The sequence below is a fragment of the Acomys minous genome, assembly GCF_964271855.1.
Source record: "Acomys minous genome assembly, chromosome: 16".
Lineage (NCBI taxonomy): Eukaryota > Metazoa > Chordata > Mammalia > Rodentia > Muridae > Acomys > Acomys minous.
In genome coordinates this window covers 91,390,567-91,416,988 of record NC_140498.1, presented here as the reverse complement: position 1 = coordinate 91,416,988, position 26,422 = coordinate 91,390,567, and the positions used below count along the sequence as shown (strand labels likewise).

Genomic DNA, 26,422 nt, shown 5'->3' with positions numbered 1-26,422 from the left:
CAACTCTGGATCTTGCGTTTAGTTGGCTGTTCATACACCAACCAGAGAGCCTCAGCTCTATCTTGAGCTCAGGCCCCAGTCTCAGTTGACCCCTTAGAGCAGTGGTTTTCAGCCTTTTTGGTGTGTGTGGGTTTTTTGTTTGTTTGGTTGGTTGGTTGGTTTTTGGTTTTTCGAGATAGGGTTTCTCTGTGTAGCCGTGGCTGTCCTGGACTCACTTTGTAGACCAGGCTGGCCTCGAACCCTCAGTGATCCACCTGCTTCTGCCTCCCGAGTGCTGGAGCTAAAGTTGTGCGCCACCAACCACCCAGCTGGTTTTCAGCCTTTCTAATGCTGTGATTTTTCTTGCCAGGTGTGGTGATGCCAGCGTGGTCTACAAAGCGAGTCCAGGATAGTCAAAGCTACACAGAGAAACCCTGTCTCAAAAAACCAAAAAAAAAACAAAGGAAAAAAAAAAAAAAGGACCAAGTTTCTTTTTGTAGGCCTGGCTGTCCTGCTGTCCTGGACTGGCTTTGTAGACCAGGCTAGCCTCAAACTCACAGAGATCCACCTTTAATACAGTTTCTCCTCATGTTGTGGTGTCCTCCAACCTTAAAATTATTTTTGTTGCTCCTTCATTACTGTAATTATGAATTATAATGTAAATATCTGTGTTTTCCAATGGTCTCAGGTGACCCCTATGAAAGGGTTATTCAACCCCAAAGAGGTCTCTACACACAGGTTGAGAAAAGCTGTCTTGGACACTCTTGGGAGGCCACTGGTCAACAGAAGATCCATTATTATTATGGCCCAGCTGCTGAGTCACTAAAAGGCAGCAAATCTATGTTGTTTTAAGACTGTTTACAGCGGGGCGGTGGTGGCACACACCTTTAGTCCCAGCACTCGGGAGGCAGAGGCAGGCAGCTTGCTGAGTTCAAGGCTAGCCTGGTCTACAAACGGAGTCCAGGACAGCCAGGGCTATACAGAGAAACCCTGTCATGGGGGCGGGGAGGGGGGGAGACTGTTTGCAGTGATTGTCACATGGGACACACACACACACACACTCACACACTACTACAGCTTGTATCCTGGTTACATCTAGACCAGTAACCCCACAGAAGGAAGACTTCTGTTTCCCAACAGCTTCCAGTTCCTGCTGAGTTATGGGGCCAGCCCCAGCTGCCTGCTTGTCACTCTTCTGTGCGTTTGTTTGTTTGTTTGTTTGTTTTATTTGTTTTTGACAAGGCCTCACTTGGCTAGCCTGTAGCTCACTGTGTAGACCAGGATAGCATAGCCTTGAACACATAAAGCTCCATCTGCTTCTGTCTCTCAGGTATATGGTTCTTCTTTGGTTTTTTTTTTGTTTGTTTTTTTTTAGTTACATTGGTTGATTGACTGACGATGGGGGAAGGATGTGGGGGGGGGGCGGAGATCAGAGAACAACCCGACAGAGTTGGTTCTGTGGTTTTACCATGTGATACCTGGGATCAAACAGCACTCATCAGGTTTGGCAGCCTTTACCATGAACCATCTTGCTGGCCCCTGTTTGGGATTTTTTTTTTTTTTTTGAGAGTTAAGAGTTTTGCTATCTAACCCAGGCTGACCCAGAACTCACAATCCTCCTGCCTCAGCCTCCCGACTGCTGTAATTGCAGACACTGGTTAAAATGCTGACCTCGTCTGGCCTTCCAGCATTGAGAGATATGAGCTATGCCCACGCCATTGCAGACATCCTTCTCCTCAACTGAAAGGGCAGTAGTGATGTGTTCCGCCTTGGCGAACACCTTGCACAGATGTGTGGCTAATAGACTTTGCACCCAGTATCAGTCATTTATTTAAAACAGACTCCATGTCTACATAGCAGCGCCTTTAGAGTTTACTACTACGTTCTGTGCCCTCCAGAAAATAAGCATCTGGAATTATCAAAACACAGCAACCTTGGGTTTACTGTGACCTCCCAGACTGCTTTGATGGGTGGGCAAACACTGTGCCTCATATCCACCCATCCTGACATTTAAACAGAGACACTGGGGAAACGCATGAGAGTGCCAAGTCACATCCTTGCAGCAGTGACAAAGTCCTCAATGGACACCTGTGGTTATTCCTTTGTTTCTTTCGCCCCCCCTACCTGCCTGCCCCCCCAAAAGACTGGGTTTCTCTTTGTAGTCCTGACTGTCCTGAAACTCACTCTGTAGACAAGGCTGGCCTTAAACTCAGAGATCCACCTGCCTCTGCCTCCGAGTGCTGGGATTACAGGGGTGTGCCACCACTGCCCAGACATATGTGTTTTTTTTTTTTTGCTTTTTTGCTTTTGTTCACCTGCTCAGCAGTGAGATGGGTTCACTCATGGTCATGAGTTTGCTTTAGAGCCCAGGGGTTCTCAACCTCCGTGACGCTGTACTCCTTTAATATATTCCTCGTGTTGTGGTGACCTCCAACCATGAAATTATTTCATTGCCATTTCAGAAATGTAACCTTGCTACTGCTATGAGTTGTAATGTGAATATCTGATATGCATGCAGGAAATTGGATATTTGACCCCTAAGGGTCTCCAGCACCCCCCCCCCAAAAGAAAATAGTAGTTGGGGGCAAATAAATCAGGATTTCGGGGTCAGTGTCTCTACTCCCCACAGTTTACACTGCACAGAAGTCACTGCTGCCAGTATTCACCGACAGGAGGGTTTTCCTTGAATTATCCAGAGGAATTCCTGCATTGTGTCCCCGGTTCCCAACAATGGAGAAGGGATACACTTTAGACTATCAGAGCTGGGGCCATGGGTAAGTCTTGGATTTTCCCATGAGCTGTGACCTTGAATGAAATGTTTAGTAATCCTTGGCCTATCCTGGCTTCTCTGGACGGCAGTGGCTGTTGGCTGAACTGACATCGCTAAAATTCTTTTTTTGTTTCATACGTCTAGGCATCTTATCTCTTGGATGGCCTTGGCTGAGAGATCCAAAGTCCACTCAGGGACGAGAGCGCCACCTGGTGGCCAATTTTGTAAGTAGGCTTGCCTATCTGTTCTAGGGTCAAGAAAGCCGGGAAATTGTTTCATCTCTGCTTCCCTCCTCCCTGTCTCAGATGGCTAGTCTTAGTTCTCAACTCAGACCTCAAACCTGTGGTGCGTTTTCTTGATTGCTAATTGATGTAGGCAGGCTCAGCCCACTGTGGGCGGTGCCATCCCTAGACAGTGGACCTGGGCAAAGCCAATCCGCAGCAAGGCTTCTCTCAGTGATGAACCTCAAAGCTTAAGCTGAAAGATATCGCTTCCTCCCCAGTTTGTCTTCGGTCATAATGTGTGGGGTTTTGTTTTGGTTTTTCGAGGCATGGTTTCTCTGTGTAGCCTTGGCTGTCCTAGACTCACTTTGTAGACCAGGCTGGCCTCGAACTCACAGCGATCCACCTGCCTCTGCCTCCGGGAGTGGTGAGATTAAAGGCGCGCACCACCACACCAGACTTGTGTTTTGTTTTTTTATTGAAACTTGTTAGGTAGCTTGCATTGGCCTCAAATTCCTGACCCCTTCTCCCTTAACCACCCAAGTACTGGGTGGTGTGTGCATTGTGTCCAGCTGAAACATGTTTGTTAATCCAGTTTAGACTTGCAAGGGCTGGTTTTCGTTATTTTGTTTCCTGTGTGCTTCTTAAGGTTATAGAAAAAAAAATGTTGTAAGTGTCTCTTTTTGTTTTTGTTGTTTTTTTAAAGGCTTATTTATGTCTGTGCCAGAAGTGAGGGTGGTGTGATCCTCTGGAGCTGGGGTGACAGGCGTTTGGGATCTGCCTGATGTGAGTGCTGGAAACCAAACTTGGGTCTTCTGGAAGAGCAGTATCTGCTCTTAACCATGGAGGCCTGTCCTGCCCACTGTCTTTTAATTGTACAGGGGCTTGAACCCAGAGCCTTGCAAATGCTACTAAGTTGTAACCCCAGCCCTTTAAATTTTGTTTTCGTTGTTGTTGTTGTTTTTGTCCCCGCAGCCCCCAAGACAGTGTTTTTCTGTGTAGTTCTGGCTATCTTGGAATTGGCACTGTAGACCAAACTGGCATTGAACTTTAGAGATCAGCCTGTCTTTGCCTCCTGGAATTAGCTCTTGCTAAGGGGATGATTTGAAAGCCAGGGTAAAGGGCATGGGCCACTCAACCAGCACGCAGGTCCCATGCCAGCAGCGTGGCAGGCTTAGGTACAAGGCTTCCCTATTCATAGCATCCTCTTAATGTCATCTGGGGCGACACTGAGGGCAGAGTAATTGCTGTCTGCCTCCCTCTTGTTTGAGACGTTCAGGATGTGGGTGCAGACTCTGCTGAGACCCTCCACTGGGCAAGAGAAGCCACCACCCCATCAGGTGACACACAAGGACCGTTTCTCTTCTCTGTGGATTAAGAAGCAGTTCTTTTTGGTTTGATCTACACGGCCTGAGTCAGGCACAGCAAGCCTCTGGCAGGTTTATTTTCCCACGCATCCCTGTCTGTAATGAGGCCAGCATGCAATTTACTATGGTGGGGCTGTGTCTCATTCAAAAGGAAAGGTCCCTCCTTGGATTTGGAACATCCAGCCCTGCAAGTGAATTACAAGTGAATTACAAGTTTAGCCAAGTTTACTCAATCATCTATATAGGTGCTTTTTTTGGGGGGGGTGTGTATTTTATTGGGTTCTTATACTTATCACTCTTCTACACCCTCCCAACCCCCCAACACTAGGTAGGAGAGGAAGAAAAAGAGGGAAAGCAGATGAAGACCTCTATAAACTTCCTGCTGATTAGGGATGAGGAGTTCTTCGGGGCAGGGTTGATCTTTGTTGTCATATTATCTCCAACTTCTTTTTTTTTTGTTTTTGTTTTTTGTTGTTTTTTTGAAACAGGGTTTCTCTGTGTAGTCCTGGCTGTCCTGGACTCGCTTTGTAGACCAGGCTGGCCTCGAACTCACAGCGATCCGCCTGCCTCTGCCTCCCGAGTGCTGGGATTAAAGGCGTGCGCCACCACGCCTGGCTCTCCAACTTTTTGTTATAAACCACAACAACAGCAACCAGGAGCAGCAGGGGGAGCAACAGGCCCTTCTTTGGAGCGCCCCTCTCCCTCTCTGGGCTCTGGCATTGATACCCTCTCAAGAGTCCCCAGAATTCCAAACGTAATAAGCTATCTGCAGCCGGCAAAGATCACACCCCTGCTAGTGCAGGAGGCAAATCATAATCACCTGCAGTGAAGCAGCCTCTTATCGCACACCTGAGATTAAATCGAAAACATACTCACATTAACATAACTCTCAATACACATTTAAAATTTTTTTTTGTTTTTTGTTTTTGTTTGTTTTCTGTTTTTCGAGACAAGGTTTCTCTGTGTAGCCTTGACTGTCCTGAACTCGCTTTGTAAACCAGACTGTCCTCGAACTCACAGCGATCCGCCTGCCTCTGCCTCCCAAATGCTGGGATTAAAGGCATGTGCCACCGCCACCCAGCTCACAGTTAATTTTTTCATAGCCAGATTTTCTGATATACTTGATTTTTTTAATATTACTTTTCATTAAACAAGTTTACTTAAACTCATTTTGAGTTACTTGCTTCAGGCGTAACGTTGACAGTGACAACATTCACAGAAAACTATGTAGTCTGGTGGGTGGTGGCGGCAGTGCACACCTTTAATCCACCTAACTCAAGGGGCAGAGGCAGTCAGGTCTCAGTGAGTTCGAGGCCAGCCTGGTCTATAGAGCTACAGAGTTCCAGGGAAGCCAGAGCTACACAGAGAAACGCTGTCTTGAAAAAAATAGAACAAAAACCAACCAAACAAAAGAATATACAATGGAAGATACAAATCAATTTCTCCTCATCCCTGTAAATGAATTACATTTGTGCTTTAGCATAGCTACAAAAATAATTTGGAGTACTTTACAGGACTTAATCATTTATAAGGTGAATAATCATTAACTTTTATGTCTCAATTATCTTTAACAGTTTGCAATAACTTAGTAACTCTCATAAGATTAGAATGTTATAATTTTATCCCTGTTAATATTTTGAGCCTCAAAAGTTAGAATTTGTATAGGCATGTTATAACAAATTATGGACTTTCAGCTAGTAACTTTTTTGGTTGTTTTAAGTTTTTTGTTTGTTTGGTTTGCTTTTTTGAGGCAGGGTTTCTCTGTGTATCCCTGACTGTCCTGGAACTTATGCTATAGACCAGGCTGACCTCGGACTCACAGAAATCCTCCTGCCTCTGCCTCCCAAGGAGTGTTCCACCACTGCCTGGCAGTTGTAAGTTTTCAGTTATCAAGAACCAAGAGGGGGGGGGTGGTATTCACAGAGTTAGACATTTGTAAACACACACACACACACACACAAACACACACACACACAAACACACACACATACAAACACACACACACACAGAAACATACCCATACCAGCTGGATATGGGGTGAACACCTTTAGCCCCAGTATTCAAAAGGCAGAGGCAGGAGAAATTTTGAGTTAGAGGCCAACCTGGTCTACAAAGCAAGTTCCAGGACAGCGTGGGCTACACACACACACACACACACACACACACACACACACACACACACACACACAAACCTATAAAAAAGAAACATAATAAACAAATAGCAACAACATACATATATATGTATATATAGTTTATATAATATACTTTGTTTATATATGTGTGTATAAAGACATAAAAGTAACAAACTAATCATTTGTTGTAGTGCATTTTTAAAAATGCCCTCTTTTTTAAAAAAATATGTATTTATTTATGTATACAATGTACAGCCTACATGTACACCTACACTCCAAAAAAGGCACCAGATCTCATTACAGATGATGATGTGAGCCACCATGTGGGTGCTGGGAATTGAACTCGGAACCTTTCGAAGAGCAGCCAGTGCCCTTAACCTCTGAGCCATCTCTCCAGGCTGTAATAAATTATTCTAAGGAGAGGTGTTAGCCAATATCTGGGGCCTTTACTCAATGTCTATAACAGCTTTCTTGTTGTATACGTATACTTCCTCTCCATTTTTAATCTTTAACCTGTGCACTCAGAAAACCTTGAGGCTTCATATAATTAGGTCTTTATTGTGCACAGCCAGCTGGGAGGTGTAACTGACTACTCAGGTGAAGGTCCAATGCCCTTACCTAGTCCCCTTTTTTGCGGGAATATTAACACTTAACAAGCCCAGTTGTAATTATTTTAAGCAACAGAGCTGGAATTCTGAGGATGCCAAGTGTTCAGTTTAGAAGACATTGTAATAAAAGGAGGTTTGCTGGACGTGGTGGTGGCGGCGGCGGCGGTGGCGGCGCACGCCTTTAATCCCAGCACTAGGGAGGCAGAGGCAGATGGATCGCTGTGAGTTCGAGGGCAGCCTGGTCTACAAAGTGAGTCCAGGACAGCCAGGGCTACAGAGAAACCCTGTCTCGAAAAACCAATAAGATAAAATAAAAATAAAAAAAAATAAAATAAAAGTTTTGAATCCAAATTACACACTTAAATGACACAATAAATTAATAATTATCTTGTACATACTGTAAAATCATCAGGCTATGTAAGTTTCCAGGTAAAGCTAAGGCAGCCTTAATAGCTTCTGTAGCATGTGGAGGTTTTGTTTTGTTTTGTTTTGTTTTTCATATGGAGGTTTTTGTTACTGTTGTTATCATTTATGAAAGTTGGCTAGATCTGCAAGAAGATCAAAATTGAAAAGTTCCAGACTGGGCCCAACAGTGGCAGTCATCAAGGAAATATTGTGGCCAGATCTGAGTGGATAACTGGATGAGTTTGGTGGGTCAGAGCCTGTTAAGAGAGCTTTTTTTTTTTAAAGATTTATTAGCTGGGCGTGGTGGCACATGCCTTTAATCCCAGCAGTCGGGAGGCAGAGGCAGGCGGATCACTGTGAGTTCGAGGCCAGCCTGGTCTACAAAGTGAGTCCAGGACAGCCAAGGCTACACAGAGAAACCCTGTCTCGAAAAACCAAAAAAAAAAAAAAAAAAAAAAAGATTTATTTATTTATGCCGGGTGTGGTGGCGCACGTCTGTAATCCCAGCACTCAGGAGGCTAGGGCAGGTGGATCGCTATGGATCGCTATGAGTTCGAGGCCAGCCTGGCCTACAAAGCAAATCCAGGACAGCCAAGGCTACATAAGAGAAACCCTGTCTTGAAAAAACAAAACAAAAAACAAAAAAAACAAACAAAAAACCCCCCACAAAAGATGTATTTAATTATTATTTATACTGTATGCTGCCTGCATGTGAGCCAACATGCTAGAAGAGGGCACCAGATCTCATTATAGATGGGAAGTGAACTCAGGACCTCTGGAAGGGCAGCCAGTGCTCTTAACCTCTGAGCCATCTCTCCAGCCCGAGAGAGCTTTGAGAGCCCATTTAAACAATTTGGTTTAAATTTGAAATGACAGGCAGTCTGAGGTGTCCCCAGGTTTAGGGAAAGAATAAAACCAGCCCAAGTGTTAGGAATGGCTACCCTATGCTCATAAGACACAGGTGGAGTGAGAGTTTTGTTTTTGTTTTTGTTTTAATGTGTGTGTATTTTTGTTTTGTTTTGTTTTGGTTTGGCTTTTCAAGACAGGGTTTCTCTGTGTAGCCTTGGCTGACCTGGACTCACTTTGTAGACCAGGCTGGCCTTGAACTCACTGTGATCTGCCAGCCTGTGCCTCCTGAGTGCTGGGATTAAAGGCGTGTGCCACCATTGGCTGGTGAGTTTTGGAATGTTAAAATACTCAAGTTATGTTAATGTGAGTATGCTTTTGTTTTAATCTCAGGTGTGAGATAAGAGGCTGCTTCACAGCAGGTGATTATGATTTACCTCAGGCACTAGCAGGGGCGTGATCTTTGCCAGCTGCAGATAGTTTAATTCTGGGGACTCTGGAGAGGGTATAAATGGGAAAGCCCCAACCGAGCCTGGGATGGCTGCTTCTCCCCCTGCTGCTGCATTAGCGATTGCTTTTACTATTGCTGGATTGCTGGTTTGCTGGATATTCTGATGATGAACCTGGACTTGCCCCCAAGGAATCCAATGCCCCTAACCAGCAGGAAGTAGCCTACAGAGGTCTACTCCCCCTGATCCTCTCACCTTCTTTCTCTCCTACCTAGCGTTGGGAGGTTGGAAGGGAGGTAGAGGTCTAAGAACCCAATAAAATAGACTTAAAAACTACCCCAGCAAGCCAGGTGTGGAGGCGCACGCCTTTAATCCCAGCACTTGGGAGGCAGAGACAGGCAGATCCCTGTGAGTTCGAGGCCAGACTGGTCTACAAAGCAAGTCCAGGACAGCCAAGGCTACACAGAGAAACTCTGTCCCAAACAACAACAACAACAACAACAAAACCTACAGCAGCATATGAGAGGTTCTCAGAACCTCCAAGATTGTGATCCAGAGGTATGAAGCTCCCAGGAGTCTGGCCAGGGCATCTCTGAGTCATACTTGACTGGATGTTTACCTTGTCCTACAGAATTTTGGTGTGAGGGTGGCAGTGATCAAAACTGTCAAAGGCCTCTCATCCTGGACATCAGAGACTCTGAGCGGAAGAGGTCAGAGGGAGGGACAGATGAAGGAGGATGGAGAGGACCTGGAGGAGAGAATTGGGGTCAAGCTGGGTTTACAACATTAGCACCGATAAAGCCCCAGGGACCAAAAATTTGTCTATGGGACTTGCACTATTTGTGGAGGCAGAGGCCACAAAAGACCAGAGGTCTCAGGTCAAACTACTGGCTGTTTAGCCTATATAGTGAGCTTAGAGGGTGTCCATGCCCCAAAGGAATGACTTTAGGGAACCGGGGTGAGGAAGGGAGGTTATCTCTGGTCTCAGGTTTCTACACCAGATATAAGAAAAATGAGGTGCCAAATGGGTATGGTGGCACACGTCTTTAGTCCCTGAGCTGGGAGACAGAGGCAGGCAGATCTCTATGAGTTCTTTATAGAAAAACCCTGTCTTGAAAAAGAAACAAACAAGCCGGGCATGGTGGTGTACACTTTTAATCCCAGCACTCAAGAGGCAGAGGCAGGTGGATCACTGGGGGTTCGAGGCCAGCCTGGTCTACAAAAAGCGAGTCTAAGGCTACACAGAGAAGCTCTGTCTCAAAAAACCAAAAAAAAAACCGAAAACAAAAAACAACAAACAAACAAGAGGCAGAGAGGCTAAGAAACTCAAGCTCAGCAGACTGAGAACACGTTACTGGAATGGCGAGGGGCCCCAACCTTTTCCAGGGATTTAGAGGGTCCTGGAGGACATGAACATATACAAAGGTAGCTACCGGGAAGTTACAGCTGTGTGTTTGGGGGGGTGGGGGAACAGTGGCAGCAGTTGACACAGGGCCTATTTTTCTGTAGGTGGAGCCAAGTGGTCCGATTAAGGCCAACCAACCCTTTCTGGTTAGGGGCCATTGCCCAGTACAGCCGACTCCGCCCTGAATGACCCGGGTTAGGCGAATGCTCTAAGGCTGAGCTACATCCCCAGCCCACTTGCTCCCTTCTACCTCCACAAATAAAGGCACGAGTCACGCTTACATGCCCCAATTCATAGTGAAATAAGAGTCTTGGCCATAGATAGATACAAATAGTTGAGTATCTATTTAAAGTGCAGGAGAAGGAATCAAGGGCCCCCTTGGTCCCCTGTCCAGCAGGTCTTTTTTTTAGAGTTACTTGGAGTTATCCATCAAAGAGGAACCTTTCCAGCCCCAGGCTATGTTAATTTATTATCTCCCAGAGCCTGCTGGGCTGCTGCTCTTACCTGTTAGGGTATCTGGAACATCCATCTCTCATCAGCCTCTGGGGGTCTGTTTTTCTCGCAACCAGATGGGACATCTTCCTGTTCTTTCTGAGAGGGGCAATTTTACTTTCTGGGGACACGGGTCTTTCTTCCAAGTCCTCTGGGTTTCGGAGGCACGGAACTTCACCATCCTGGTCTCTGGTCCAGAGAGGCTGGGCTCCTGTTACAGACAGCAAGCTCCTTTGACAACTCTGTTTTCTGCCTCCCCCTGCAACCCCCCCCCTCCCCACTTCTTGGATGTGTGCCTGTTTATCTGCCTTTTTGTGTCTCCACAATCCAGGCAGCTGCAGCTGCAGCAGTAGGTTTCTCCCCCAGCTGGTTCCCACCGGCCTTCCCCCAAAAGCCTCAGGGGACATCTCTAGGTTGTTGTTAAGACTCTCTCAGAGTTACCTCTGGGGGTGGGGGGTGGGGAGGGGAGCAGAAATAACTGGCACAAAGATGGCTTGCCAGGGGTTGTCAGAGACTCAGGCTGTAGACAGCCACTAAGCTGCCAGAACCCTGGGCAATTCCTTACTCTCCCCCACCCCCACCCCGACCCCCGCTCCACACACAATGGCACCTCGGGCTAGGAGTATGGCTTGGTGGCTGAGCACCTGCCAAGCACGCAAGAGGCCCTGGCGTTCATCCCCAGCAAACACCAGGGGAAACAAACAAAAATGACATAGCAGCCTGAGAGCTGGGCTCCAACTGTGACCCTTGTATTTGCTTCTCCTGTAATACAGTCTCTTGTAATCCCCTGGCAAGTGAGAAGGACAGCGCCCACCTACTTGGGTAGCGAAGGACAGCATAACCGAGTGCAGGTGAACGACTAGGAGCGAGACACGTCTCCAAAGGCAGACAGGGAAAGGGGCCACTAATAGAAAAGGAAGAAGGGAATGTCTCTGCTTCTTTTTCACTTTTTTTGGGGGGGCGGAGGGGGTGTGGGGCTGCTTTGAGACAGGGTTCCTCTGTGTAACAGCTCTGGCTGTAGTCCAGGCTGGCCTCGAACTCACGGAGATGTGCCTGCCTCTGCCTCCCAAGTGCTGGGATTAATGGTATGCGTGCCACCACTGCCAGGCTCTTTTTCACCTTCTTGACCTTAGACAACAGCTTAGAGGTCTTTTTTTTTTTTTTTCTTTTCTCCCCTCCTGTGGGGGTGGAGGTGGGGGTGGGGCGGGGCTTCTTACAGCCGCTTGTGTTCTTACAAATTTTTCCTGGGGAGATACAATGTAAGACTGAGACCTCTAAAGCCGGGCATGTTGGCGCATGCCTTTAATCCCAGCACTCGGGAGGCAGAGGCAGGCGGATCGCTGTGAGTTCGAGGCCAGCCTGGTCTACAAATCGAGTCCAGGACAGCCAATGCTACACAAAGAAACCCTGTCTCAAAAAACCAAAAAAAAAGAGGTGGGCGGATCGCTGTGAGTTCGAGGCCAGCCTGGTCTACAAAGTGAGTCCAGGACAGCCCAGGCTAACACAGAGAAACCCTGTCTCGAAAAAACCAAAAAAAAAAAAAAAAAAAAAAAAAAAAAAAGACTGAGACCTCTAGAGAGATATCTAGTCTATTCCCGGAGTCCCCACTAAGAGGCGGAGTCCATTGTCGATGCAAATGCGTAGGAATAGGAATTTATTGAGCCATCGCGATGGGGTCTGTTCAGCTCTTTCAAGCTGCAGACCCCGGGAAACAGAGGCACAGGCCTTTTATAGGTTTTAGACAAAGAAATGAGTTTTACAGTATGTGGTTGGCATTTGGGCAGAAAAGCTGCAAGCAGGGAGTTACAAGTCTTGGCATTTGGTGGTTGGATAATGGGTGGACGGGCAAGTTAACCTATGAAAAGACTGGTTGAAGCAGTCACAGGGGGTGTTTAGGAACTTTTTAGTTGGGGAGGGGTAGTGGAAATTTTAAACACAGCTGGTTGTCCTTGAGTCTAGCTGGACCCTGAGCACAAACTGAGAACTTGAGTCAAGTTGGATTCTTCAAGGTTTTTCCTGTCCCTGCCACACACACAGTGATCTGATATCTGTCTGTCCTTGGTTCACGCTGGACCCTCTAGAAATTTACATGCTTTGGCCTTAATGGGGGTCTTTAAGGGAGGACTAAGTAGGCTGACTTTTACATTTTTCTAGACTTTGGCCTTAATGGGGGTCCTTAAGGGGGCTGGTTCCTTCAACAACACACATCTGTTCACCACAGATATAGGGAACCCACAGCAGACGAACGTATATCAGTGAGGTCCAATTTGGTGAACCAATTAAGTTTTATTGTGGTTACAGAAGTACGGGTGATGGGCTACTTAGATGAGCAGAAATGACTCAGCTGTGTCACCAAATCCCACCCCAGGATGGGTGACGGCTCACAAAGCTGGAAACCTGCAGCACACTGCACAGCCTTCACGCTGCTCAACAGACTAGACAGTGTCTTTCCCAGGTACTTCTGCTGGCCGGAACCTGTCGTTTGCTTCTTCCGGGCGTCTGGTCTGTTGTCAACAGTCTTCTACGCGCTTGCCTTCATTTAGTCTAAGAGGCAGGCGGGGGTGGGGGTGGGCGGGGCTAGTGAATCTGGTCAGTTTCAGGGACTTCCTGAAGCTATTTTGAGTTGTTTACCTTCCTGTTTAAAGAGCTTCCCTGAGGCATGGAATGTTTCCATCTGGGAGGAATCTGTTACACAAGAGCTGCTCAGATATGTTCAAGGACTGTCCTAAACTGGTTAGCCGGAAGCTATGGGTAAATTAGCTCCCCTTTGTTTTAGGTACTATCAACCCAGAATTAAGGGAGGGAGACCTGCCCTATAGCCACCCCACGGAGGCAAAAGGCCCAGACCTTCCCAAGGGGTTAAATTTCAGTGTCTCTGAACCCCCTTCTCTGCTGGGGGAAGGGAGGGGAGACTCTGCCTGGCTCGCTGCTGCTTTTTTTCTTTGCTTGTTTGTTTTTGTTTTTTTTCTTTGTTTTTCGAGACAGGGTTTCTCTGTGTAGCCTTGGTTGTCCTGAAGTAGCTTTGGAAACCAAGCTGGCCTCAAATTCGCAGTGATCTGCCTGTCTCTGCCTCTCGAGTGCTGGGATTAAAGGCTTACTTTTTTTTTCTGCCGTCTTTGAGATTATTCCCGCTGCCGTTTAATTCTTTGGTGGGCAAAACAAACCAGACAAGACTAGCAAAAGGTAGCAGCCTAGACAGATGTGTTCTTGCCCCCATAGCTCATGCTTTGTTTTGTTTTCTCGTATTCTAATTTTACTACACACACGTGCACATGAGAGTGCCCTGGGAGACCTGAAGAGTGTGTCGGGTTTCCTGGAACTGGAGCTATGGGCAGTTGCAAGCAGCCCACCCCGGGTTCTCTGAAGAGCAGTGAGCATTCATAGCATTTAGTCACCTTCACAGCCCATCGCAGTTGGTATTTGATCATGGGATTTAGGGTCCTGGCTCAAATGCGAGAGTCCTGTGACAATGCTGAGTTCTGCCTATCAAAATGTTTGACTACTTTGGGATAAATCAAGGTCCATTTTATTCTTACAGCAGACCCCACCCCCACCCCCAGGGTCTTTGCCTTATCAGTCTTCCTGGCATTTTTGACTCTCAGGAGTGGATGTCAGGCCACCAGATTTCCCAACACTACCCCGTACCTAAGCCAAAGGGATGGCTGTTTCCTCTGTGCCGTGCCCAAGCATCCCGAGCGAGCAGTGTGCCCTTGGCATTCGTGGTCCTGGAAGAAGTGACAACCTTGCAGTGTGGCTGAGCAGGATCTGGTCAGGTAAGTGGAATCTAGTCCTGGTTTTACCACCAACCAGATTGCCTTAGAGAGCAACCCCAGGGAGTAAATAGTAAGTAGGCTGCGCCTAGTTAAATAAAAAAACAAAACCCAAAAACCTTAAGTCCAAAGGTTGCAGGAACTCTGTGGTTGAGTCAGCAAATTTCCCCAGACCAGGTCTGTGAAATTCCCCTCACTAGGGCACAACCAAGATTCTAGAACGTTCTATATTCTTAGCGGGAAAACATTGCTGGGCAATGCTTCCACGGCCAGCTTGATGACTTCGGGCCAGGATGTTTGCCTGTAGGGCTCAAGAAACAACAAAACCAATTAACTTAGCCAGAACTGTGGTGGAATGCAGAAAGCTGAGGCAGGAGGGTTCCCTGAAGGTGGAAGCCTGAGTGAAATGTTGTGTCAGACTACAATAAACATTTGTTTATTTAATACATATAGTGAGGCAACTCGGGGTGTTGGTAACCCTAAGCATTTCAACAGTAAGTTATTTAGCCTTTTCTCCCTATTTTACTTTGGTTGGCTTTTGAGGTGGTAGGGCTGGGCACAGGTATACCTCTTGAGTGTCTCAGCTCTCTGCATATTTTATAAGCACACAGAAAGGCTGGAAGAACGTGAGCCAAGGGACGCCCACCTTCGAGAGCCCAGAGTGGATTCCACGACGATGACCACATTCTTGTTTTGAGCACGAAGTTTCTTTCAAGAGCTGTTTCAAGGGCAGAGCCTCTCTAGGCCCCAGCAGTGTCGGTGTCCACCCGGACGCAGAGATGGGATGCCAGAAAGCTGAGCCCGGAAATGTGGCGCTCCCGGGATGATCGGCCAGGCTGGGGGTGGGGAGAGCAAAAGGGACAGGCGTGGGAGCACCTGAAAACAAAACTCGCTCTTCCCCTGTGGTCTTGACCCAAGTTCATTCGAGAACCCGAGTCTCGTGGTTGCTTTTGGCCGCACTGTCGAGGGATCATCTTTCCCTGGGCTCTGAGCGATGGCGGCGCTGTGGCCCGCCCCTGCACCCGAGAACCCAGATGACAAGTGCGATAGAGCCGCAGGGCTGGGACGGCGCCCGGTGTCCCGCAGCCCGCGCGCATTGCACAGGCCCCGGAGTGCGTCCCGCACCGGCTGGCCACGGTTCCGGGCCGCCTCCTCCCAGGCCCCGCGGGACTGGGATCATCGCACAAGGCCCTCCTCCCAGCCAAGGTGGAGGAAGTTGCCGGAGAGGCGGGAGGGGGCCCGCGCCTGTTGTTTTCCGCCAGCCGGTCGGGCTGGGCGCAGGGGCGGGGCGCGCGCCCCGGAGGCAATCGCCGGGACTTTGCCGGAGCATCCTAGCCTGGGAGCCCCTTGTTGAAGGCCTGGGGGTCCCAGGAGCCCAGTGCACCCAGAGCCCCGCGCTTTCCCTGGTGTAGATCTCGGGAGCGATGGCTGGAGTGCGCATCCTGTTGTGCCTCGGGGCGCTGCTGGCCCGCCAGGGTTCCGCAGGTAAGGGACTCGCCACCCTCAACCTGGGGATTCAAAAGCCCCAAAATCACGTACGGCAGGACCCACCGAAGCGCACGTGGAGAGGAAAGTGATTTTTTTTTTCCTTCTTCCCTTTCCTAACTGCGTTCTGGCCCTGCCCGTGGTGCCGGCGCACCCCACCGTACACTCCGGTTTGTGTCTCCCCGCTTCCCCCAGGTTCACCTGGTCTTACACCTGTAACTTGTGGAGTGGCTTCCCCACACCCTTCTTGAGTGAGTCTACCTGTGCCGACCCGACCCGTGCTTTCCAAGCCGTGCCTTCCTCTTCCATTCCTTTTCTCTTTGCCTTTTAATTTCAGACTTGACCAAAAATTCCCCTTCTACGAGGCGGAGCTGGCGAATGGTCTTATGTACCTCACCTCCGCCCGCCGAGCTGTTGCAGAAAAAAATAGAGCGCGCGGGGTGGGGGTTGGGGGCTGCTTAGTGAAATGTGTAGATTGGAAAAAGATTGGAAAAGGATGTTTTGAGTTTGTTATATTCGTGTCTATTGTGTGTAGGAATGATTCGGGAGGTGGGGGTCGGGGAAACGAAATGCTGTGTGTGTGTGCTCACGCGCGTGTGCCCAGGTCCACCCCACCCACCTGCTATCCTCTGCGGATAGGAGGTGAGCAAAAGTTTCTAATTCCTATCCTTTTATAATTCAGATTTGTTTTTTTAGCAGTCATCTAAAACTCAGTAACATTGCCTCGTAATCCAGGTTCCCCTGAATATATAGAAGGGAAAAAAAGGGGGGGGGGACAAATCCCGAGGGTTTGACAACACAGCAACACAGCTTTCCCCACCTTGGGCTGGGCAGTGGTCATCTGTGTTACCTAGGACACGTGACCCCAAATTTGCTCCTCTTTTTCTTGCTGAGGTATACCCCAATCCTTTTTGGTCATGGATTTAAACTTTTTTTTTGTGGGTGATGCATATGTCCTAGGCAGTCCTCAGCACTTGGGCACACCACTGACTCCAGTCATGGATGACGTCCAGTGCCCTTTCTGGGCATTCGACTTAGTGACCCTTCTGCTGTAAGCAGGAGGGTGGGAGTTAGGGGGTCACTGTCCGTCTAATTCCCAAGTGTTCCCAGCGTTCTGGAGCCGGGAGGAGCCCAAACTAAGACTACCCAGGACTGTCTGCTCAGTAACTTAGTCCAGCCCGCCCACCCCCCATTACCCCACCCCCACCCCGCCCTGCTTTACCTGTGTGCTGGATGCCTAGGTGCTTGCTAGATACGTGTATCTCTTTTTCAAGTTACCAGGACAGATTTCTTTCCTGAGTCACCTACTCATGTCTCTGACCCTTTATCTCCGTCACCTGGATAGTGTACCCCAGGCCATGCTGCAGGAGAATTCGCTGGCAAAGATGCATGTTTGGGTATGACTCAAGCTGTGTAAATACGGATAGTATCAAGAGCGACCATCTTGGGACTGGAGATAGAGCCTGGTAGTGGAGAGTTTGCTTAGCATGAGGAAAGCAGAGAGCTTGCTTGAGTCCTGCATTAGATCCCCCCCACCCGAGAGTTTTTTATCTCGCTCTTCTTGTTCTGTAAGGTGAATTTAAAGTTGGAGCTACAACAGAGAGTCCCCTGGACTATGAATTATGTCAAGTGGCACACATGTTACTTTGCCCTTAATTTTTTTAATTGATGTTTTAATTTATTTCTCTGTGGGGTATAGATGTACCATGGTATGTGTGGAGGTCAGTTCTTTCCTTCCCCCATGTGGGTTCCAGGGGTCACGTTTGGTGACAAACACCTTTACCCACTGAGTCATCTCACCAGCCCTGTTGCTAGGCTTTATTGTCTTGCTTCCGGTGCCTGAGACCCAAGTAAATCCTTCTGAGACCCACTGCCCTCAAGACTGTGACTATCCCACATCTGTAGGGACATGCGTGGAGCTTAAGGTGGCAATGGTGAAATGAGGATGTATAAGATCAGTGTGTATGTGGAATTGATGTATCTTCAGGGCCACCCTCTCCTTGCCCGTGACAGACATCACCAATTGATAACTGTTCTCCGATGCTGAAAGGCTTCAGCCCCCAACATTGACTAGATGATCTAAGGCCGTTCTCAGCTTAAGTAGTTGGAAGCATTGGAGTGGGCAGAGCCAGGAAGGAGATCAGCCAGGTCATTGTCTTTTTTGGGGAAGACGTTAGCTCCAAGGTTAAAGTTGCGTGAGGACTGGTCCAGGCTGTCAGTTGTCTACTGTTCCTTTACCAAGGGTTAGGAAGGGGCAGCTGCTCCGTGCGTATTTTCCTTGGTGGGGGTTGCTATGTGGGAACCTGGGTTGGTAGCTTAATGATTTGACGATGATTCTTCTTCATCCCCACCCGCCCCACCCCACCCCACTTCCTCCCATCCACCCTTTTCAGCCCTAGGGTCTTACTAACAGTAGCTCAGGCTGGCTTTGAACTTGATCTTTCTGCCTTGGCTTTCCAATTCCTGGCACTGCAGGCCTATGGCACCAGGCTCAGCTGTGGCGGACTTTTAAATTGCAACTCTTAAGGGTCTCGTGCTGTTTGAAAGTGGCTAGTATTATGGGTCTCTCTACCTTACAGGTACGGCCTGGCCTGTTACCCCTGTTCTTTCTGGCTTGAAGGCCTTCAGGAGTATGATCAGGATGAGCACAGACTTAGGACTTCTTGTAGCTCTGCCCAACCTATGTCTTTTGGTTGGTTATTTTTTGTTTTTGTTGTTTGTTGTTTGTTTTTTTGGAGACAGGGTTTCTTTGTGTAGCCTTGCCTATCCTGGACTCGCTTTGTAGACCAGGCTGGCCTCGAACTCACAGCTGCCTCTGTCTCCCAAGTGCTGGGATTAAAGGCCACCACACCCAGCTCCTATGTCGTTTGGAAGGAGCCATTTGAGTTTTTTTTGTTTTTGTTTTTGTTTTTGTTTTTGTTTTAATATTTATTTATTATATGTGTGAGTTCTTTATCTGCATGTACACCTTCAGGCCAGAAGAGGGCGCCAGATCTCATTATAGATGGTTCTGAGCCACCATGTGGTTGCTGGGAATTGAACTCAGGACCTCTGGAAGAGCAGACAGTGCTCTTAGCCGCTGAGCCATCTCTCCAGCCCGAAGGAGCCATTTCTTATCACAGGAATGGAGGGAGACACTCCGTGGCAAGGTTGCCAAAAGGCAGATAGCTGTTTCTTTTTTCTTACAACAATTTTATTGAGATGTAGTCTTCGAACCATAAAAATCCACCCTTGGGCTGGGGGGCAGAGGTGTAAGTCAGTTTTTGGTAGAGGGCTTGCCTAGTGCGAATGCAACCCTGGGTCCCAGAACCCCATTAAACCAAGTGTGGGGGTGGCCATGGTGCATGCCCATCATCTCAGCACTGGGGAATGGATACAAGAAGATCCGAATTTTATGGTTATCCTCAGCTATGGCTGCTTTAGACCCCATCATAATGAACTGTAAGGCAGAATAGACCTGGATGGCCCGAGTTCTATCTCTGGACATCCCCTCCATCCCCCCACAGTGGAAAGAGACCTGACTCTTGAAAGTTGTCATTTATCTTCTGCTTGTGTGCTACAGTATGGTGCATAGCAACTACCCTTGTTTTTATCTCCAGGATATTTTTTATCAGCCCATCAGGTTCTGCCCAAATCCCTGTCCTCATAGTGTCCCTAGAATTGGGTCTTGGTTGTGGAAAGTTCCAGAACATTGTACTTGTCAGTAAAAATGGAGTGCATTTGGTTTTTGTTACCTACTGACTAGACCCCCCTCCCCCATTTAGCTGCCATTTGCCCTTTGGTCTTGAGCTGGTAGACACCTCTCTACCCCACCCCCACCCTATTGTTTCCTTGAGTCAGGGTATCACTGTGTAGCCCACCCTGCCATCCAACTCCTGGTCTTCCTGCCTCTGCATTTGAGTGTTGGGATTCCACATGGATGCCACCATGACTGGCTTTGATCTGGGCCTTTGAATTGGCTGTTCCCTCTGCCTGGGACTCTGGCTCCTTCAGCACCCACCCCATGCCTACTTGCCTCTGAGGTGCCACTCTGAAGGGCTTGCCTGGCATATACCCAGGTGGGCTTGGGAGCCCTACCTGTCTCCCTGTCTCTCTCCTCTCTCCTCCGTGCCAGTTTTGCATCTGTTTCCCCCCCTAACCTGTAAACTGGATGGTGGTTCTGTTCGCCTCCAGCAGGTCTCCAGAGCCCAGCACGGGACTCGCCTTACCAGTGTGCATTTGATAGTATTTGTTGTCAACCCGTTCTTGCATGGAGCAGCCCAAAGTGATTAATCCCAGAGGGAAGGAGACCAAGATCTGTCCCCACCCCACCCCATCTGGGTGTCTAGGCAACAAGACTGCTGCCTAACGATGTGTGATTGTGGCCTAACAGATGGCCACGTGGACAGGATAGTGCTCAACACCGCTGGGAGGAGTGCATAGGCGGCTCTGCTGATCTTGCCTGGGCCCTCACATGTCAGGACATTCTGCCCACAGCCTAATCAAGAGCACTTGGCAGCTGGAACCTCTGAGAATCCTAGCTCTGCCCCCATGGAGGACTTTTTTTTTTTTTTTTTTTTTTTTTTGCCCTGCAGTTGGTGCTAGGCCTGTGGATAGCAGAGGATGAAAAGGGGTCCATCTGATGACGTGGCGCTTTCCCCTTTGTTTGTGGTCCGTTTCTGTTGCTGTAATAAAATACCTGACAAAATCAACTTACAGGATTAGAAGGGTTTGTTTTGGCTTACAGTTCCAAAGGGGCACAGTCCATCATGATAGAGAAGGCATGGCAGCAGGTGTTTGAGGCCGACTTTTCTCCATGAGGGAGCAGGAAATGTAGTTGTATCAACCTCAGATCCAGTGATTCACTCCCTCAGTCAAATCCCCACCTCCAAAAGGTTCTATAACCCTCCCAAACAGTGGCACCAGCTGGGGCTGGGAACCTTGGGGGGGACATTTCACGTTCAAACCATATCACGTTGTTTAAAATGTGTGGTTAAAATATCTGGGACTGCACTCACTGTTAGAGCACTTGTATGCTCTGGGTCCAGTGCCCAGCCCTGTACAAACTGGATGTGGTGGCAGAGCCTGTGATGCCAGCATTGGGGAGATGGAGACAGAAGTTTATAGTTTATTTATTTATTTATTTATTTATTCATTCATTCATTCATTCATTCATTCGAGACAGGGTTTCTCTGTGTAGCCTTGGCGATACAGAAGTTTAATGGCAGCATGAGCTATGTAGTGAGGTCAGAGCCATTCTGGGCTACATGAGACCCTGACACACACATACACACACGCATGTATACACACCACACCCCCGTGCTATTAGAAAATCCCACTGTTCCCAAAGGGTTGTTGCCCATCAAAGAAAAAAAAATGTGTTAACAGCCCCCCCCCCCACTGCCTTTCCCTTTACAGACCTAGGGGCTGTGGCCGTCGGTGAAGTCCATGAAGGTATCACGCTACATTGTGGCAACGTAACAGGATCCAGGGGCCTGGTGACCTGGTACCGGACTGACTCGGAGCCCGTCTTCCTGCTGTCCTCCAATTCCAGCCTCCCTCCAGCTGCGCCTCGGTTCACTCTAGAGGATGCAGCCGCCCTGCACATTGAGGCACTGAGCCTGCAGGATGACGGCAACTACAGCTGCCGGGAGGTTCTGAACGAGACCCGCTGGTTCCCTGTGTGGCTGCGGGTGGCCAGTAAGTGGGACCCAGTGGGGATGGGCTTGGCTAGGGAGGCAGGGAGAGCCAGGGGAAGAAGTCACCGTCAGGAGTGTGGGCTTTTGTGACAGTTTTAGTCTGGGCAACTTGGAGGCCGGCCTGGCTTACATAGAGAAACCTATCTCAAAAAACAGAAACAAGAGCCGAGCAGTGGTGGCCTTTAATCCCAGCACTTGGGAGGCAGAGGCAGGTGGATTGCTGTGAGTTCGAGGCCAGCCTGGTCTACAAAGCAAGTCCAGGATAGTCAAGGCTACACAGAGAAACCCTGTCTCAAACCCCCCCCCCCCCAAAAAAAAACAACCAACCAGTCAAACCAAACAAAAACAAGTCAGGTGTGGTGGTGCATGACTTTAGTCCTAGCACTCGGGGAGACAGAGGCAGGCGGATCGCTGTGAGTTCGAGGCCAGCCTGGTCTACAAAGCGAGTCTAGGACAGCCAAAGCTGCACAGAGAGACCCTGTCTCAAAAAATGAAAACAAAACAAAACGCCTAGCTGGTATCTGCAGCCAACTTAGTTCTCTGTCCTGTACGCTTGGTGTACCCACACACAGGCGCACACACCCACTGGGAACTGTAGACCTGTGGTTGGTGCAGTTTCTCCACGGAAACCAGAGGCGGATGCCCGTTGCTCATCTGCAGCAGAGTCCCCTGGGATCTTACCTGGGACCCTCCTAGAGGGTCCTGAGTCACAGACCCTCCCTGCACGCTCCTCAGTTAGTGGGATGGGGACTCCATCTCCTTTTGTTCAGAAAGTTTAAGGACATTGCCTGTTGAGGCACCGTGTTCGTGGAAGGACGTGGTGCTGCCTGTTGTCAACTGTTACGTCCTCTGAGGGCTGCACACCTGGACTCTGGGTGCTTAGCCCTGCTGCCTGTTGTCTTCTCAGCTTTTTGGCTTTATCATCTGTGAAGCTGAGGGTCGTGGTGGAGTTTTGCTGTGTCCCACACACTGATAAGGCAAACTGGCACAGTGCACACCAAGGAGAAAAAATCCCAAGCTGTTCCAGGCTGTTCCCAGGTTCCTATCTGTGAGTGACCTTGGACCTTGACCATGTGCCTGGGGTGGTCCGCTGCTCAAGCAGATGACTGGTTCCCATGGGAAAAGTGCATTGCAGCGTCCCAGCAATCAGGCTACTTCCTGGCCTTTCTCCCCTTCCTCTCTTGTTCTCTCTCTCTCTCTCTCTCTCTCTCTCTCTCTCTCTCTCTCTCACACACACACACACACACACACACACACACCCCTCTCTTCCAGGTGAAAGGTCATGTGTCTCTCTGTGTAGCTCAGACTGGTCTTGTATTCGCAGAGGTTGCCTGTGTCTGTCTTCTGGGTGCCGGGATTAAAGGCAAGGACTTCCTGCCCAGCCAGCTCTTTTATGCGACATGGTCTTGCTATGTAGCCCAACCCCTGCCCCCCCCCCCATAGTTTAGTAAGTAGTGCGCTTACCTATCATAAGTGAGAGAACAGGCTTTGATCTTTCATCCAAAAGAGGGGGGAAGGAAGGAGGAGAGGGAGGGAGGTAAGGAAAGAGATGAACTTAGTTTTAGGTAATATCCTAGCACTCTAGAAGGAGAGGTGGGGAAGTCATGAATTCAAGGTCATCACTGTCTACTTAGCAAACAGGAGGTCAGCCTGTGCTGCTTGAGACCCTGTTTGAGAAAACCAAAAAGCAGAGTGTGACAACAAAATGCCTCACAGCAATCCTCTTGCCTCTGCCTCTGCCTCCTCAGGGCTTGGCTCACAGGCCTGCGTCACCTCTCCCAGTTTCCATCTGGTGGGTGCGTGCATGGGGCTCAGTGAGAGTCAGGCCCTGGGTTTTCTTTATCCTTTCACTGAAATGGTTGATAACCTGGCCTTGAGGACCAGGGAGGAAAAATCCCAAGCTGTCCCAGGCTGTTCCAGGATCCTATCTGTGAGTGACCTTGGATTCCCAAGACATGTGCTGTAGAGGCATGTGTCCAGCTGTGTCCAGGCTGGGAGGCTTCTGTTACCATTACCATCTGTACCTCTGGGGGTCAGGTTTTCTGGAGGGTGGGGTCAGAGATTTAACCCACCTGGTGTGGGCACCACAGAGAAATGCCATCCATCACTCCCACTCAAAGTGTGTGGTGCTGTGTGTCTAAGGATGAGGTGGAGGCTGGGGTATGGCCCAGTATGTAGAGTCTTATCCCACGAGCATGATGCTCTGGACTCATCCCCAGAACCACAGAAGAGGTAGGTGTGGCGGTGCACACCTGCCATCCCAACACTCAGAAAGTGGAGGACAGGATGAGACATTCAAGGGCTTCTCGCTTCAAATTAAAAAAAAAAAAAACACACACACACACCAAACAGGGTTCATTGGAGTACTAAGGGCTGTCCGTCAACACCAAGACTCTTCTAGCCCAGTGTGGTGGCACATGCCTTTAATCCCAGCACTTGGGAGGCAGAGGCAGGTGGATCACTGTGAGTTTGAGGACAGCTTGGTCTACAAAGCTAGTCCAGGACAGCCAAGGCTACACCGAGAAAAACCTGTCTTGGGAGGAAAAAAAAATTTTTTTTTTGGTAGTTTTAACCTTGGTGGTGCACACCTTTTTTCTGTTTTTGTTTTTTTGAGACAGTTTTTCTGTGTATCCCTGGCTGTCCTGGACTCTTTGTAGACCAGGCTGCCCTGAAACTCATAGCAATCCACCTGCCTCTGCCTCCCAAGTGCTAGGATTAAAGACGTGCACCCCTGCACCTGGCTTGAGTCTTGCCAGCCCAGGCGTCGGCCACCAGTCCCTAGAACTCCAACTCAACCCTGTTTGGTTGGAGAAATGCCAGTAGAAGACAGGCCCTGGGACCTGTTGAGCCACATACCTGACCAACTAGCCAGCAGTGGTGAATGGGGCATTCAGGCACCTTCCAGGCCACCGTCAAAAGACTCCCCACACCCTTAGGGGAGATAGGAAATACGGTTGCCAAAGATCCACCTGGCAAGGATGTTGTATTTGTGATCCCAGCACTTGGGAGCTTGAGGCCTGAGGCGCTCAAGTTTGAGGCTAGCCTGGGGCGACTTAGTGAGGGCCTAGGGAAAAGGAGATCCTTCCGTTGAAGGCCTGTGTAGGAAAATCTTTGCACCCCATAAATGATTTTCCCCCCGCTGACCTATTTCTGGACTAAACTCGCCAGCCATAAGTTGAATTCCTTTGCTGGAGCTTTGACCTTCCTGGCCTGTTTTCTAAAGGAGGGTTGTCTGAGGAGAGGCGGCACATGAGGCCATGCTGATGTGAGCAGCTGTTGGGTGTACTCATTAATGTCTTTTTGGTTTGGTTTTGTTTTCGAGACAAGAGTTTCTGGTTGTTCTGGAACTCGCTTTGTAGATCAGGCTGGCCTCGAACTCACAGAGAACATCCACTTACCTCTACTTCCCAAGTGCTGGGATTAAAATCGTGTACCACCACACCCAGCCGCCATTAATGGTTTTTAATTGACAAAGCAACTATGTAAGATTTCTTTCCTGTCCTTCCTCTATATATGTATACATATATATAATTTATAAAATTTATTTATTTATTTAATTTTATTTTATTTTTTTGGTTTTTCGAGGCAGGGTCTCTCTGTGTTAGCCTTGACTGTCCTGGACTCACTTTGTAGACCAGGCTGGCCTCGAACTCACAGCGATCCGCCTGCCTCTGCCTCCCGAGTGCTGGGGTTAAAGGCGTGCGCCACCACGCCCGGCTAATTTATTTATTTATTTTGAGCAGGGTCTCACTATGTAGCCCTGGCCTGGCCTACATGTATGTTCTCTTTGGCTGTGTATAGCTGTACAGTCTTTATATAGACCCGGCTGATGCTGAATTTACAGAGGCCCACCTGCCTCTGCCTCTCAAGTGCTGGGATAAACGCTCTCTCTCTCTCTCCTTTCAATCTTCTTTCTTCTTTTCCTCCCCCCCCCCCACCTCTCTCTTCTCCTTCCTCCCATCCCCTCTGCTTTGTGTTCTCCATTGGATCCAGAACCTGTGCCCCTTCCACACATGCTATACCTCTGAGCTGCTTCTCCATCTGGGAGATGTGCTTTTTACCAAAGGGAACTTAGGTCTCAGATGCACTGGGTAATACAGCACAAATACAGTATAGTATGTTTTGGGTTGGGGGGGGTTTCAAGAAAATTGAAGGCTGGGTGGGGAAGAGCTCACGGTAGGATGCTTTGTGACGTTGCATGTATGAGGCCTTCCATGTCATTCCCAGACTGAGAAAAGGAAAAAGAAATCACGGTGAGCTATGATGAGGTCTGGCGGTTTGTAGCGTGCTTCCTGTGTGCCAGGCACCCTTCTGAGTGCGCCGTCATATAAACTCATTTAGCGGCCCTGTTTGGAGGTTGCCGTCACCACCCCCATTTCACAGAGGATGACAGTGGGGCTAAACAAGGCTGACTTAAGTTGCTAGAAGCCATACAGCTGCAGTTCAGAGTCGGGCCCCGGAGTGATCATCTGTTGTCTATCAGTATGATGTGCAGGGGGAGGGGGAAGCTGGGGCGGGTAGCAAGGTACTCTAGGACACACTCAGGTTCTCAGTGCATCCAGTGTGTGTGTGTGTGTGTGTGTGTGTGTGTGTGTGTGTGAGAGAGAGAGAGAGAGAGAGAGAGAGAGAGAGAGAGAGAGAGAGAGAACATGCTCGCGCAACTGCACTGAGGGAAAGGGCCAGTGCACTGGAAAAGAAAGGCCCAGAGCTTCAGTGGGCACTGGTCTGCTCACACCTCTGAGGAGGATTCCAGGATCTCTGAGGAAAGCGGATATTCTGTAACAGCTCAGTTGTGTTAGACGGAGGCCCAGTGAG

General features: G+C 48.9%; 1 protein-coding gene and 1 long non-coding RNA gene across 3 annotated transcripts in view; one reads left to right on the top strand and one right to left on the bottom strand.

Annotated features, from left to right (window-relative positions):
- Positions 1-14,184: 14,184 nt before the first annotated feature.
- LOC311586239 lies at positions 14,185-16,343 on the bottom strand. Its single transcript, XR_014775488.1, has 3 exons — positions 16,191-16,343; positions 15,091-15,952; positions 14,185-14,745 (listed from the first exon to the last, which is right to left on the bottom strand). It is a non-coding gene; the product is annotated as an uncharacterized lncRNA (long non-coding RNA).
- Positions 15,790-26,422, top strand: part of VSIG10 (V-set and immunoglobulin domain containing 10) — a 27,463-nt gene continuing 16,830 nt past the window's right edge. For both annotated transcript variants that reach the window (XM_084762193.1, XM_084762194.1), the window contains exons 1-2: positions 15,790-15,929; positions 21,327-21,608. In XM_084762193.1, coding sequence (XP_084618319.1) covers positions 15,869-15,929; positions 21,327-21,608 — 343 coding nt within the window. In that variant the 5' untranslated portion in view covers positions 15,790-15,868. The remainder of the gene's footprint in view (positions 15,930-21,326; positions 21,609-26,422) is intronic.